The following is a 14,824-nucleotide window of genomic DNA, read 5'->3' on the forward strand; positions in this document are numbered from 1 at the left end:
CAGTTTTCAGAAAAATCATTTTTTTATTCACTGAAGAACTGGAATTTTTACCATTCCAAATACTCTGAATTAGTACTAAACAACTATTTTACTCTCAATTGTGTTAAAATGTAAGGAAATACTTCTATGATTTTTTTGGAGTCTGAACAGCTTAGAACCCCCTTCCTAGATGTATATACTTTATTTTTTTACAAAAATAACTTACTATGCAATATTAATCTGAAAAAGGCAGCCTTTCACAGTAAACTAAAAGTGGAATAACCCCTGTGTCATAAGCTACAGTGAAACAATCCTGTAAAATTATTTTTCTTATGTGAACAATAGAGAGATTATTTTTGGTTTATGTTTCTACCTGTGTCTTATTGGACTTGGACTGTAAAGTCTGGATGGTAAAAATATAAATATTAGAAAGATGCTACAAAAACCAACGATTGTATAAGGAACATTTTTATGAAAGCAATTTCAGAGAATAAGTGAACATATTTATCTTTAAAATATAAACTCTAGTTTGATATATTCGTGATACTCTACAATGCCCAATTAACTGCTTTACATTTACTTCCAATGACACAGCAATCATATATGCATTTACTCTTGCAAAAAAGTACTCAACTTGAAAATTTAGCAGTATTTCTTAAACTTTTATAAGTGAAAGAAAAACAAAGAATCTCTGTTAATATAGCATGAAATGGATGTATCTGTTTATTTTGTAACAGCATGAGCATTTTTAAAATAAAAAATATAGTCAGAATTTTTACAACAGGTGACTGAAAGTCAATTTAGGCCAGTCACAAAACTTCCAGTGAAAAAGTTCACTTTGTATATCTTAGACATGTATGTAGACAATAGCAGAGAAGGCTTGTGGTGGAGCCAGACACCCAAAATGTCATTGCTAGGGGACAGCAATCTATGGCCAATGGACTAAATTTGGCCTGGGGCCTGTTTTTGTATGGCACTGAGCTAAGAACGGTTTCTATTTTTTAAAGGTTGTTAAAAAAATAAACCACTAACAAAGGAGAATATACAACAAAGAATGGTCTGTAAAATCTAAAATACTTATGATCTGGCCCTTTACAGAACAAGTCTGCAAACCATTTCTCCCAGTGTTGTACAGAATTCGGAGTGTAGTTACAAACCAAGATAAAGTTTATTTCCACCATGAATGTAGTAACATTCCAAAAAGGTGTCTTCAGATGTCATCAGAATTTCTGTTCAAGTTTTTCTTAATCTTCAATATCAAAGTTCATCCTATAATTATAATACAACATAGCATCAGTTTATAATGTTAAAAAAATAACCAGTATTCTTTGGTGGATTACCACATGAAATACCTTCTGTACCATAGCAGTGGAAAAGGAAGGAATAACTCCTAGTTCTAAGCTCCCTGCAGCAGACAGTACTAACTGTAGTTTTACAGATTTACAAATTTCTATTTGGTATGTTCTTTAACTTAATTTCAGTTATGATACTCTGGTTTAAGACTTAAATACACTGAGGAAAACAGTCAATATACTAGTAAAACAAAATCAAGAAAATACAGATTTATAATTTTCTTTCCTATCTTTTAGGCTTGGATAAAATACTGCTGAAGCCTGCAGGCTGTGAAGTTACTCTACTGGACTCCGTAGAACTGACATGGATTATAGCAGAACCAGTACACTAAGACAGGGCTGTCTACAAAACTACTTCCCCAGCCCTCATCAGAGGCTGGGCTATATTTTGTCCTTCTTTGACCTTACAGGGAGAGAATGTAACATACCTCATAGCAATTGCATTTCATTTCATTCAAAAAGCACCCCAAATTCATGAACTCTGGTCTATTTCTAAGTATACCATGGAATGTCACTGATTTAAAAACGGAAAAAACGAACTTTCTGAATAATAGGAACTATGTGATGCTTTGATATGTATACTGTGTAATATTCATATCAGGATAAATTACCTATTCAAACACTGATCATCTCTTTATTGTGAAAACATTTGAAATCCTTTCTCCTAGTTAATAATGAATGCACTGTATTTGTTTAATATCTAAATAGGCTCTACTGTGCAACAGAACATAGAACTTCATCTTACCTAACTACGACTTTGTACCTATCACACCCTTCTCCTCTCTACTCCCCACAGCCTCTGGTAACCATTCTATTATCAACTTCTATGAGATCATTTTTTTAGATTCATAAATAAGTGAGATTATATAAATAACAATGATCTTCTGTGCCTGGCTTATTCCACTTAAGATAATGGCCCATAATTCCATCCACATTGTCGCAAGTGACAGTATTTCATCTTTTTATGACTGAATAGCTTTCTACTGTATAATGTACCACATCTTTATCCAAATTAAATTAAATTAAATTTCAAACTGCTGCCCATATGGGATGCCAGTGTCACAGGCAAAGGCTTAACCCACTGTGCCACAACACCCACCCCTTAATTCAATCTTGGAATAAATTGCTAAATTTCCATATTGTATAGTTTCCTGAATCATTTACATTTGAACAATATTTAGCATATGACTATAGTTATTTTTTTACAACTTGGGATATATAACAACAACTTGAGATATATAACAAAATTCCTATTTTAAAAGGATTTTAGTATATTCAGAGTTATGTTTAATATCATTACAATCTAGTTGTATTTTCTATAACCCAAAAAAGAATCTGTTACCCAAGAGCAGTCCCCTCACACTTCCCCAGTGCCAGACTACCACTAGAATGTTTCGTCTCCTTGGATTCATCTATTCCAGGCATTTACACAGATGGAATTATACTATCTAAGGCCTTTGTGATTGGCTCCATTCATCCATCCTGGAGTGTGTTTTAGGACTTTACTTCTTTTCAAGGCTGAAATTCCACTGTATAAATATACCACATTTCTTCATTAGTCAATGGACATTTGGGTTTCCTTTTTTTTTTTTTTGGCTACTATGAGTGATGCTTTTAACATCTGTAATGGACCACAATCACTATTTTTATAGTTAAATGATTTTGTCCAAATTTCTAAGCATTTCAGTATCTAGAGGCTTGGCTTAGTCCTTACCTTATCTCGCTTTCCTTGATTTTGGAGAGTTTCCAATTTTCCATCTATTAAGGTAGCAATTGCTTTTGCATCTCTAGAATGTATTTGTTCTTCCCAAATATTCCTCTAAAATGGAAAATAAAAATTTTTAAGTATTTAATCAAAACATGGTATTTCCACCTAAGAAACTTGACAATATGCTTTAAAGTTATTTTTTCCAAAATTGTGTTTGAAATTAAAGTTTATTCAAGGGAATAATGCTGGAAAAAGTGCACTACTGACTCAAAGCCTCTAAACAGTTAACTTTTATGAGAAAAGTTGTCTGCAGAGGACTGAAATCATGCTAATCTAATACAGTCATTGACAACATCTTGATCAACTATAATAATGAAATACAATGCATAGCCCTAGTTGTCACATTCTTGGTGTGAACCTCAATTCCTAAATTCACTATGTGTAACTGGTATTTCAGTTTACTATAATCATTATTCTGCTTCGGCCCTGTCTGTCCAGGACTTCTGGATACCATACTTGTCTTTCACTCTGGACAAGGATATCTAGCTCCTAACTTTGTTCTTTGGTCCCCTCTGGATACATGACAACATCATTTTTTCAAATAGCCCTTTCAACAGCTTGGTTAGTTCTGTGACTACTCATTATGTGGATCCTTCTCTAATACCATCCTACCTGAAAAAACTAAGAAACAGAGCTATTGATTCTAAAGGAAGATTCGACTTCTGATATAAACTCGCTGACCTTCACATAGAGGTAGTGTCTTAACAAATCAAAAACCTCCACTGAAAAATCTGTGCCAGTTCTAGATTTCTGAAATGTTTCTTAGCTCTATTTTTTTTTTTTTTTTTTTTTTTTTTGGATAGGCAGGGTGGACAGTGAAAGAGAGACAGAGAGAAAGGTCTTCCTTTTGCCGTTGGTTCACCCTCCAATGGCCGCCATGGCCGGCGCTGCAGCCGGCGCACCGCGCTGATCCGAAGGCAGGAGCCAGGTGCTTCTCCTGGTCTCCCATGGGGTGCAGAGCCCAAGCACTTGGGCCATCCTCCACTGCACTCCCAGGCCATAGCAGAGATCTTAGCTCTATTTTACAATGTATGATAACTACCAATGAATAACATTAGATCTTAACTTGATATTCTCCAAGAGTACATAGCAAGTAGTTTATTACAGTTCATTTTCTCTCCTAAAGGAAGCTCATTACTTTGAAATTTATTTAGTAGTGGAAGGCATTTTTGAATAGAAACACAGTAGTATGTATTACATGGTGTTCTTAGTGACCTCAACAGCCACTGTAAACTTGACATTAATTGGTCTTACTATTTGTTTTTTGTTCAACAAACCACATCAACATTAAGACAGTATCAATAATTGTCATCAGTTTATTCTAGTCACAGAAGTAGCCCTATTTACTTACGATAAGCATTCAAATCTGTTTTCATCATTTTGGGTTTATTAGTTATTATCTCTTCTGCAATCCATGGTATCGAGTTTCAGCTATTACCTACTCCCTTTGAATTGCATGTTTTTTTCATTCATATACAGTAAATTTTAAAGTAATCACAGATCATTAAAACTACAATAAAAGTCTACTTCTGGCTAGCAAATGATTAAGTGACATTGTAAGGCACATAATTTTCTCATTCTTTTGTAATGTCCCAATAGTAATCTATTATTTTACAAACCAATTGAGTATAAGCAACTCAGTCTTGATTCTCTCTGAAATACCAAAATTCTTGGTGAAATCTATTCCTATGCATTTAAAAAATTGTATCACAATTCTGTCAAAAACCTCCTCTTTTACTTGGGAATACAGCAAAGGTCAAGAGTACTTTCAGTTTGCAGTTACACTGACTGCAAGATGCAGCTTGTGTATCTGTGATCACGGACAGGCTATCACCTGGATTTTGTAAAGATCCACTGGTAGAATTCTAGGCTTTTTTTTTTTCCTTAATTGAAAATAATATATACTGTCAGTGGTACCCAAAATTAAGTATGACTAAAACAAGGAACTCTAAATTCCATTGTGTAATCTACATAACTATTCCTTAACCTAAATGCTCAGATAAAAGGTTACTTCAAAAGTAATACATATTCATTCAGTAAAAAAGTGGGAAATGTAAAACTTCACAAAAAATAATTACCTGTATTCCACTAGCTAAAGATAACCACTATTAATATTTTGTTTCTTTCTAGGAGTATAACTATTCATAAGAATAAAAATATTTAAGGCGAATGAAATCACATCAATTGTGAGATAGAAAAACATGATGACTTGGGATACAGATGTGGATAAAAAGATGCTTGTTTCAGTAATATGCAATAATACAGAAATGATAAAGGGAAAAGAAACTAGGGAACATTTCTGAGAATGAAAGCAATCTGCCTTTGAGGAAGGAAGATGAGCAAAGCCTGTACTTACCTTTGTTCTGTCATAGAGATAAAGCTTCACAGTTGGATAAGCTTTGATACCCGCTTTCTGGCACGTCTGAGCATAAGCCTGACAGTCTACCTTTCCAGCTTTCACCTTTCCTTTAATCAACTGAAACAAGGAAAATGCGATCTGTTATTTTCTCTTTGGTATTAACTGTTTTGGCAACCACTAAGCAGTATGATTTGAAATATTTCCCATCTTTTCACTCATATTAAGGATTTGCTATCTAAAAAAACTTGATTTAATCCTCAACAAGACTGTAAATTTTTCTGGTCCTTAGGATCCTAATTGCCAGCACCAGCTCTTGTACAACAAATAAACTATCCTGCCTTACCAAGAACATTGAGAAGCTGTATCCTGAACTTTCAACTTCTCCCTGCTACCCACATCTTGCTTATTAGCATATGACAAGTACGTTTTTGTTTTCATCTTTTATCCTTCCCCAAGTCTCTTTAATGAGATAGCATTCTCTGTCCAATGGATGGCTCACTATGCCACTTATATTCTCCAGTTCCTCACTGTTAGCTCTGTTTCAGCGTATACATGTATGAATAAAATGATTCCTTTCTGGATTGCAATAGTTCTATTCTCTCAACACTTTCTCATCATCTACTTATTTGGGAACACGTGTTAGTCTGTCTTCTGTTCTTACTGCTCTTCTCCACTGAAATGGTCCTGTGTCCATCAGTGATCTCTACTTGACTAACCCAAATGAACACTTTTCAGTCTGCTTAATGGGCATGTGATACTGTTGACCATTCTTGGCATCTGTCACTATTCTCTCACCACTCTGGATGTTCTTTCTTTTTTCCAGTATAAACATCTCCTCCTTTTCCTGCTCCTCAAGTTATAACATCTAATGAGAATTATCTTTTTTTTTTTTTTTTTTTTGACAGGCAGAGTGGACAATGAGAGAGAGAGAGAGAAAGGGAGAATTATCTTTTAAAATCCCAGCATGTTTTATACACTGCTCTGTTGACAGTCTAATCTTTCCTCCTCCATTTCATACTGAATTGGGTAGTGGCCTGCCATAGACAGCTGCCTCATAAGCACCTCAAGCACAGCATGCTTAAATTCTTTTGGGGCCAGTGGTAGAACTACCACTTGAGATGTCACATCCCATATTTAATAATCTCCTATTTTCAAAACATTTTTTTTTTTTTTTTTGACAGGCAGAGTGGACAGTGAGAGAGAGACAGAGAGAAAGGTCTTCCTTTTGCCGTTGGTTCACCCTCCAATGGCCGCCGTTACTTTGTGCGCTGCGGCCGGAGTACCGTGCTGATCCGATGGCAGAAGCCAGGTGCTTATCCTGGTCTCCCATGAGGTGCAGGGCCCAAGCACTTGGGCCATCCTCCACTGCCTTCCTGGCCACAGCAGAGAGCTGGCCTGGAAGAGGGGCAAGTGGGACAGAATCCGGCACCCCAACTGGGACTAGAACCCGGTGTGCCGGCGCCGCAAGGTGGAGGATTATCCTAGTGAGCCGAGGCGCCGGCCCCAAAACATCATTGAATTACAAAGTTAGTAAGTACGTTTTCTGTACACAAGGGAGAAAATACTTTGTTACTGGGAAAATCAGAGTAAGTAAAAACCTCTTATTTGAAGGACAAGTCAATAACATTGTCTTCCATAGCTTGTAGAGATTTGATATCCCTCTGCTGAAAAGTTGTCATGGTTACTTTTATTTTGGGCTTGTAGATCTAATGCTCTCTCATTCCTATTATACTACCAACGGCCAGAGTTCCTTGAGTTATGTAGGCAAGGAGTCTATCAGTCTGGATGGATTAGGTCATTAACAACATTGTTATAAGAAAGAAACACCAAAAACTGAGTGCACTGAATGTATATATTCAGTTTAAATTTATAAGCATTGGCTGACTTGAATAAGGCAGGGGACTTACTCAAGTCTTAGGGAAGAAAAAGAGGTGTGAAGAAATCGTTAATGCTTATCATACATGTATAGTGATAGAATACAAGACATTAGGTGACAATGATTAAGTGAGAAGGGTAGAAGGCACAGGACAAGTGTCTTCAAGCTGTAGAATGAGGAGAAAAACTCCAGAAGATCAAGGTAAATGCAGGACCTGTTAGAGGGCGTAGCATGCACATAAAGAGGCTAGCATGGAGGACAGGACATGACAGATTTCAAAAATATTCAGGAGACAGAAGTGAAAGGATCTAGTGATTGCTGGCCTGGAGGGCAGCAGAATACTGATAAGTGAAGGAGTTAGGAGATCAGAGATAGAGGAAAGCTTTCTGGCTTGTATGGCTACGGGCTACGTGGGCAATGATATTAATCAAGAGAAAGATGTTAGCTGAAAGCTTTAATAAGAAAGAAACCTACTGTAAAGATTATAATTATACAAATGGAATAGTTTTTTAAAATGAAAACAATTATATTTACAAAGTTCTAATTATTAACACATTCCAATGACTACAACTTAAGTAGATAGACCAGACTTACCCTAGCCAAGAGCTCAAACTCTGGAGCAAAATTTTGGCACGGTCCACACCAAGGCGCATAGAAATCAACCACCCAGTGGTTTTTCCCTTGTAAAACTTTTTCATTGAAAGTTTGAGGTGTTAAATCTATGGACACTTGAGGTAAAAATCTGTAGCAAGTGATCAAAGTAATTTATTATTATACAAAATCAAAGCAAACATCTAAAATATAATTATTGCACAGTTTTCTGAATTAAAAATGGCTTCACAAATAGCCATGTCCTTTTTTTATAAATATATTCCTTTACTAAGTTAAAATCCTAGAACATTATATAACCCACAGTAAATTTAACTATAGACAAAGGCAGAATAAAAATAGCTTTAAATCTACTTCACACAATTATATATATTTTGGTTACTCACCCCAGACCCCAGATTCTTAGGGAATAAGCATCCCTATTCCAACCATTGTAACTACTGAAAGAAGAAAAAATATATAAGTTGTAATCTTAGTATAAGCAATTTAAGAAATAAATAGTTGATTGGCTGACTAATGTGGGTGATCCCATGAGACTGCCTGCCTAGCCCATGCAGTTAGCCTGACTGCTGGCAAGTGGTGGGAGCCCCAGGCACATTTTCCTCCACCCCTGCCTTCTGCAAACTAGGTAATGCTCCCAGGTGTGGCCCAGACCCACCTGGAAAGCTACCCTAGCTACGTGACCTTCAAGCTGATGGGAGAGGCATATTGGTGCCAGTGTCGGTTCTGTCCTATAGAGTTAGTGTTTGCCCTGAGTTAGTTACGCCCCTTCTGCCTGCCTACATGGTAGTGACTAAAGACAGACATGTTCACCAAAGCCTGTCCCCAGTGCTTCTTATCGAAGTACACCATCACCTCACTCTCCCTGACGGTGCAGGAAGTCTGCAGACTATCAATATTGGTGGCACAGCTTCCCAAGTATGTTCTCCTCTTGTCTTTTTCTGCTAAAGCCAGACAGGATATCTAGCTGTCTGCTGGATACCTGCAGATCTATGGCAACTGCAAAACCTACAATGTCCAAGATTTTATCTTCTGAACCTGTAAGTCATTAATGTTTCTCAGATTACTACCTATTTTTAAGATCCACAGCAAAAATTACCTCAAAATACAGGCTTTCATGTTTTTCTCACAGTTTTGATTCCTTTGAAATCTATGGCTCCTTTTTACTTCAATAAATTTCATCATACTCTACCTTTAATTGGAATTTCTCCATGAAATTCCACATGGTAGAGTGGAAACATATGGATACAGACAGACCTTAGCAACTACACCTTGGGAAAGTAATAGCAGGTCTCAGAATCAGTTTACTTTTCTATAATACAGTTTACAAAAGGTAACAATTCCTACTTCAGAGCGTATGTGAGGACTAGTGGAAACAATGTGAATATAGTACCTAGTACAGTACCTGAACCTAAATCATATTAGCTTTTCCTCTCGACTGTATTACAAGCTTCCTGAACAAGGGATTGCTCGATTCTCTTTTAATCTTCTGAAGTGCTCATTAACATACTATGTTAAAGATGGTGGGTTCCCAATAACTTCTACTTAGGATAATTTAAATGCTAATGGCACAATTAAATAGTTTAAAATTTCAGAGAATACCTACTGATACTGAAAACCTTTATTTGATTTCTGGGGAAAAAATCTTATCTCAGGGTATCTCTGAACGTTTTCTTGAGTACAGAAAGAATGGTACTGCTGGCAATCTATACTGCCCACATTGATCAGTCCAGTTAATGCCTATAAAGAGAAAAAGGCAATAATGTATCAAAATGAAGAATAAAATCAACAAAATGGTTTTATTAGTGATTTTTAACAAATGAAAGCAGATAAGGAGTTGACACAGACCATTTATACTAATGAATTTAATACTATAATTCTTACAGATTAAACAACTGACTACATCCACTCATGGAAAAAGTTATATATTTCTAAAAGTCAGAGGGTTAGAAATCAAGCACTGCTCTTTTCAATGGAGGTAAGCATTACAGATACCTTATCTAATCATACCCTAATTTAAAAATTTTATTAAAAGGAGCACAAAAAACATAAAATTAATGTTTTATGAAATATTAATTGTACTTTTAATTCTGGTATTTAAATTTTTTTAATCATTCATGATTTCCAAATATAAATGTTTTAATGCTCAAGGCCATTTTTTGTTTTTAAATAAATTAACCCTGTTGGCTCCTCTTTAAAATAATGTTTATTTCTGGGGCTGGTGTTGTGGTGCAGCAGGTTGGGCCACCAGCTGCTCTGCTTCCAATCCAGCTCCTGGCTGATGCACCTGGGAAAGATGATGACAGCCCAAGTGCCTGGGTCCATATACCCATGTGGGATACCTGATGGAGTTCCAGAATCCTGGTTTCAGCCTGGCCCCGACCTTGGCCTTGCAGCCATTTGGGGAGAGAACCAGTGGACGGAAGATCTCTAATTCTGCCTTTTTAAAAAAATATTTATTTATTTAAATGTTTATTTCCAACTACCTGAAAGGCACAGAGAGATGTTTCCCATCAGCTGATTCATTCCCCAAATATCTACAACAGCCAGGGCTGGGCCAAAGCCAGGAGCTTCATCTGGGGCTCCCATGTGGGTGGCAGGGGCCCAAGCACTTGAGCCATCATCTGCTGCCTCCCAGAATGCATTAGTGGGAAACTGGATTGGAAACAGAGTAGCTGGGACTTGAACTGGCACTCAGATATGGGATAGAGGCATCCCAAGCAGTGGCTTAACCTGCTGTGCCACAACGCCTGCCACTCAACACTATCTTTTTAAATTCCTGAATATTGCTAAGAAAGGGCATCATTAAGTTTTAAAAACAAAGCAGTAGTGTTTGGCCTTGTGGTCAAGATTCTGGTTGGTACACCTGCACCCCACGTTGCGGCACCTGGGTTTGATTCCTGGCTTCAGTTCCTGATGCTAGCCTTCTCACAATCAGCACTTGGGTCCCTGCCACCCACCTGTGAGGCAGGGACTGGGACTCTCGTTCCTGGCTTCAGCCTAGCCCAGTCCTATCCTAATGTCATGGGTATTTGGGGAGTAAACCAGCAGATGGGAAGCTCTGTTTCTTTCCAACTGATAATAAATTAGGAGTAGAAAAAATTTAAACAAAATGAAGTAGATTTTGGGACTGATATTAGCTGCACGTGCACAAAAAAGGTGACTCTTTTTAAAAAATACAATTTTCTTAACAGAAATAGAGCTGGAATATACATGGTATAGATCAAGTAATAATCTAGTTTTGGGTTCATTCATCTCGATTCCAAAAGAACTTAAATAAACATTCTTATTAAGTGGGTAAGATTTATAAGAAACCAGTTTACTATACCCGAGCCATTCTTTTCCATTCTGGCATTAATACTTGACACGGATGACACCATGGAGAATAGAAATCAACCATCCAAACTTCATCATATTTTCGTTTCTTAACTAGTTCATTGAAAGTGGTAGGTGTAAGGGAGATCACAGAAGGATTCCTAAGATCCTAAAGGGAACATAGCTTCTATTATAATAGTTAAAAAAAAATTCACAAATGTCATTTAGAAAGTTCCTGTTTTTGAGATGTGAAAAGATTCTTAAGGAAACTACTTAATCATGACTTTAATACAAAGTCAGATACAAAGGAGATAAGCTTGTTGCTGTAGTTTTGCAAGGTACATCTGGTTTCAGAGAAAATGGGGTCTGGAGGTTTAACAGCTTTAAGTGAAAATGCAATTTCATCTGCTCAATAATTAGTTGGGTCTACTATACACAACATTTTATACTAGATAACAAACAAGATTTATTCTCATGTAGATAAGTTTTATAATAAAACGAGTCATTTTCTTGGCAGAAAATGTTTGGCGTGAAAAGAATAAATCTCATTAAATACTCATACAAAGCGTACATTTAACAGAAAGATTTTTAGTCGAAGGCTACAACTTAAAATACCTCTATGAACTCCAAGATCTGTTCCGCAGAATGATGTCCTTCATACTCATGAATGTTGGACTGGTTGAATACCACTGTTGTTGGATAAGCCTGAATGTTATACTGTAAAGAATACAAGTTTAATAAACATTTATAAATTTACTTAACTGACTTGTTTCAAATTTATAACCAATGGGCATTTAAGTAACAGCAATGTAATTTTTTTTTTTTTTTTTTTGACAGGCAGAGTGGACAGTGAGAGAGAGACAGAGAGAAAGGTCTTCCTTTTTGCCATTGGTTCACTCTCCAATGGCCGCTGCGGCCGGAGCACTGCGCTGATCCGATGGCAGGAGCCAGGTGCTTCTGGTCTCCCATGGGGTGCAGGGCCCAAGCACCTGGGCCATCCTCCACTGCCTTCCTGGCCACAGCAGAGAGCTGGCCTGGAAGAGGGGCAACCGGGACAGAATCCGGTGCCCCGACCGGGACTAGAACCCGGTGTGCCAGCGCCGCAAGGCAGAAGATTAGCCTAGTGAGCCATGGCACCGGCCAGCAATGTAATTTTAAAAACCCATTGCTAGGGACTGAAAAATTTTAGCCTAGCCAAATTTGGCAAAGAGAATGGATTCATGGTGTACTGACAAATACTGAATCCTGATTATAGCGCCTTCATTTTCCATGAAAACCAGAGCCATCAATATGTTGAGAAGTGAGCACATGTAATTAGTACTTAGTCCTTTCTTACTCTCCTCAATCAAGGTAAGAAAACTGTTATCTCTAACTTGAATCTTCTTCTGAAATAAATAAATAACATACATATTCAGGTAACTTCTACATGTTCTTGGAACTGAGGAATATTTATTTACCTAGGAAAATATTTTGATATAAACAAGTTTCAAAAACCTCATTCATTGCTTCAGTTTCCTCCTATAGCCTACAAAAAGTTCATGAAAAATGTATATTATGAAAAATTAGATTTCAAATTTGTCTTCCCCCAAAATAAACTTAATTCCATTCTTCCATAAACTTTTAAAAGTAACCTCCTAGTAACTACACTTAGAAGATAAACATGAGCAACGCCAAAGAATAAAAATTATAGACTGCCAAAAGGCAACATTACCTTAAAGAAAGATAAGGACTTTAAGCAAACAGCAAATTGTGGAAGCATTTTATCAAATCAACTAAATAGTTGCCTGAGTTTGCTAAGAACTTACCTACATTCTCACACCAGTCATGATTTAATCAAATCATGATATTTTGTTGGAATTACTCTAAATGGAAGAGATACATCTGAACAAACATTACCTTTTCAACATCAAATGGCTAATAGGCCTCTATTTCACAAAACAAATCTAATTAAAGTTTTTATACTTTGTCTTACCATGTTACAGAGTCCCTCATGAATTGTACAATCTAGTGTACCAAACTTGAGCTGACCATAAAGAAGAGTTGATGCTTTTCTTAACTCTGGCAGTAAAGCTCGACATGGTGGACACCACTAGAAAAGAAAAGTATTTATAAGCACTGAGCCAAATGAAACAAAAACCCGTAATTTTTCAAACAAACAAACAAAGACAAATGATACATCACGACAACTCTATGGGTATATTATTAATCCTTGGAGAAAGGTAATTACTACTTACTCTCACTTAGAAGCAATATGCAATAGTGGTCAAAACCCATTGACACCTTTCTAATACTAAAGACACTTATCAAGAAAATGTCTTTTTGACATGGCAACAGAAAATCTGACAATACTGATTAAAAAAAAAAAACTTACAGGGGCAAAAAAATCAACAAGCCATGGTTCTTTGTCATTGGCAGGAAAATTCTGAGGTCCAAGTGTAGTAACATGAGAATTAACACTTTCTTTGGCAAACGCAAGTATATCATATAGAATCTTCTTTCCTTTGAAATCAAAAGAAAAATTAAAACCACATTCTGCATTTTATACTCACAGAAACATTTCAAAGATATGAACTAAGTGATCTTGGGGTAGTTTCAGTGTCTGTACTTTATGTCTTTGCACTCTGTTTTTTAGGACTAGTAAAAATGTCAATGCCTCTTTTAAACATTTCCTCATCCCCAGAGGTAGAATAAACAATTCTTTACCATGTTCGATTCCTTATAGATATACCTGGGTATCATATCAATATTTCAAACACAGTATATTCATATTAAAACTGAGTTATTCCCCCCACGGAACTTGCTCCTTTTTTTTACCTTCCCCAGTTTGTTTGGCAATAAGATAATTATTCACTCAGTTCCTAAATAAAAGTCCCCAGAGAGCTCTTACTTTTTTTTTTGACCTTGTATCGCATCTCCATCCATTCTGTCTCTTAAGGTCCAACCTCATGCTACTGCATGAATTCAATCTGGCCTACTGCAATAACTAAGCTGGTGTTTCTGTCCCTAGCCTTCCTTAAGTACTCCATTTTCTACATGGTTAGCACAATCAACTTACAGAAACATTAATCTCATACTGTTTCCTTGTGTAAACACCTTTGATCATTTCCCACTGCTGTTTTGACAAATGGTATCTTATTCAGAGTCTAGTTCATTCTGCCAAGTGCCCTTTAACTTAGTCACTCAATAGTCAAAGTCAAGTCCCTACTATGTGCTAGATTTTGTTTAAAGACATACTTCCTCTCTTAGAGAGCGAATGGTCCAAAAGAAGAGACATTTTCACAAAAACATATAGACAGATAAATGACATCACATTATTTTTTCTAACACTTTAGCTGCTATTTCTTGACTGGCTTCACAAATTTCTTAATCTCTGACCATCCCTTATTCTGATTAGACAATTTTCATACTCAGTTTTCATTATCACTCAGGGTAATTATTTATAGCCCACATTCCTCTCCTGGGTCCAGGTCCCTGTTCAACTGTGAAGTGGGTTTGTCTACTCTATACTCACCCCTTACCCAGTGTTCTCTTCCTCACTGAATGGTACAATTATTTAACTGCTGATT

General features: G+C 36.5%; 1 protein-coding gene across 3 annotated transcripts in view; it reads right to left on the bottom strand.

Moving 5' to 3' along the window:
* Positions 1–679: 679 nt before the first annotated feature.
* Positions 680–14,824, bottom strand: part of DNAJC10 (DnaJ heat shock protein family (Hsp40) member C10) — a 50,432-nt gene continuing 36,287 nt past the window's right edge. For all 3 annotated transcript variants that reach the window (XM_051848380.2, XM_051848381.2, XM_070070500.1), the window contains 10 exons: positions 13,630–13,757; positions 13,231–13,347; positions 11,874–11,975; positions 11,272–11,427; positions 9,550–9,683; positions 8,330–8,383; positions 7,929–8,076; positions 5,456–5,575; positions 3,046–3,150; positions 680–1,248 (listed from right to left, as the gene is read on the bottom strand). In XM_051848380.2, the coding sequence (XP_051704340.1) occupies positions 1,237–1,248; positions 3,046–3,150; positions 5,456–5,575; positions 7,929–8,076; positions 8,330–8,383; positions 9,550–9,683; positions 11,272–11,427; positions 11,874–11,975; positions 13,231–13,347; positions 13,630–13,757 (1,076 nt within the window). In that variant the 3' untranslated portion in view covers positions 680–1,236. The remainder of the gene's footprint in view (positions 1,249–3,045; positions 3,151–5,455; positions 5,576–7,928; positions 8,077–8,329; positions 8,384–9,549; positions 9,684–11,271; positions 11,428–11,873; positions 11,976–13,230; positions 13,348–13,629; positions 13,758–14,824) is intronic.

The sequence above is a fragment of the Oryctolagus cuniculus genome, chromosome 3, assembly GCF_964237555.1.
Source record: "Oryctolagus cuniculus chromosome 3, mOryCun1.1, whole genome shotgun sequence".
Lineage (NCBI taxonomy): Eukaryota > Metazoa > Chordata > Mammalia > Lagomorpha > Leporidae > Oryctolagus > Oryctolagus cuniculus.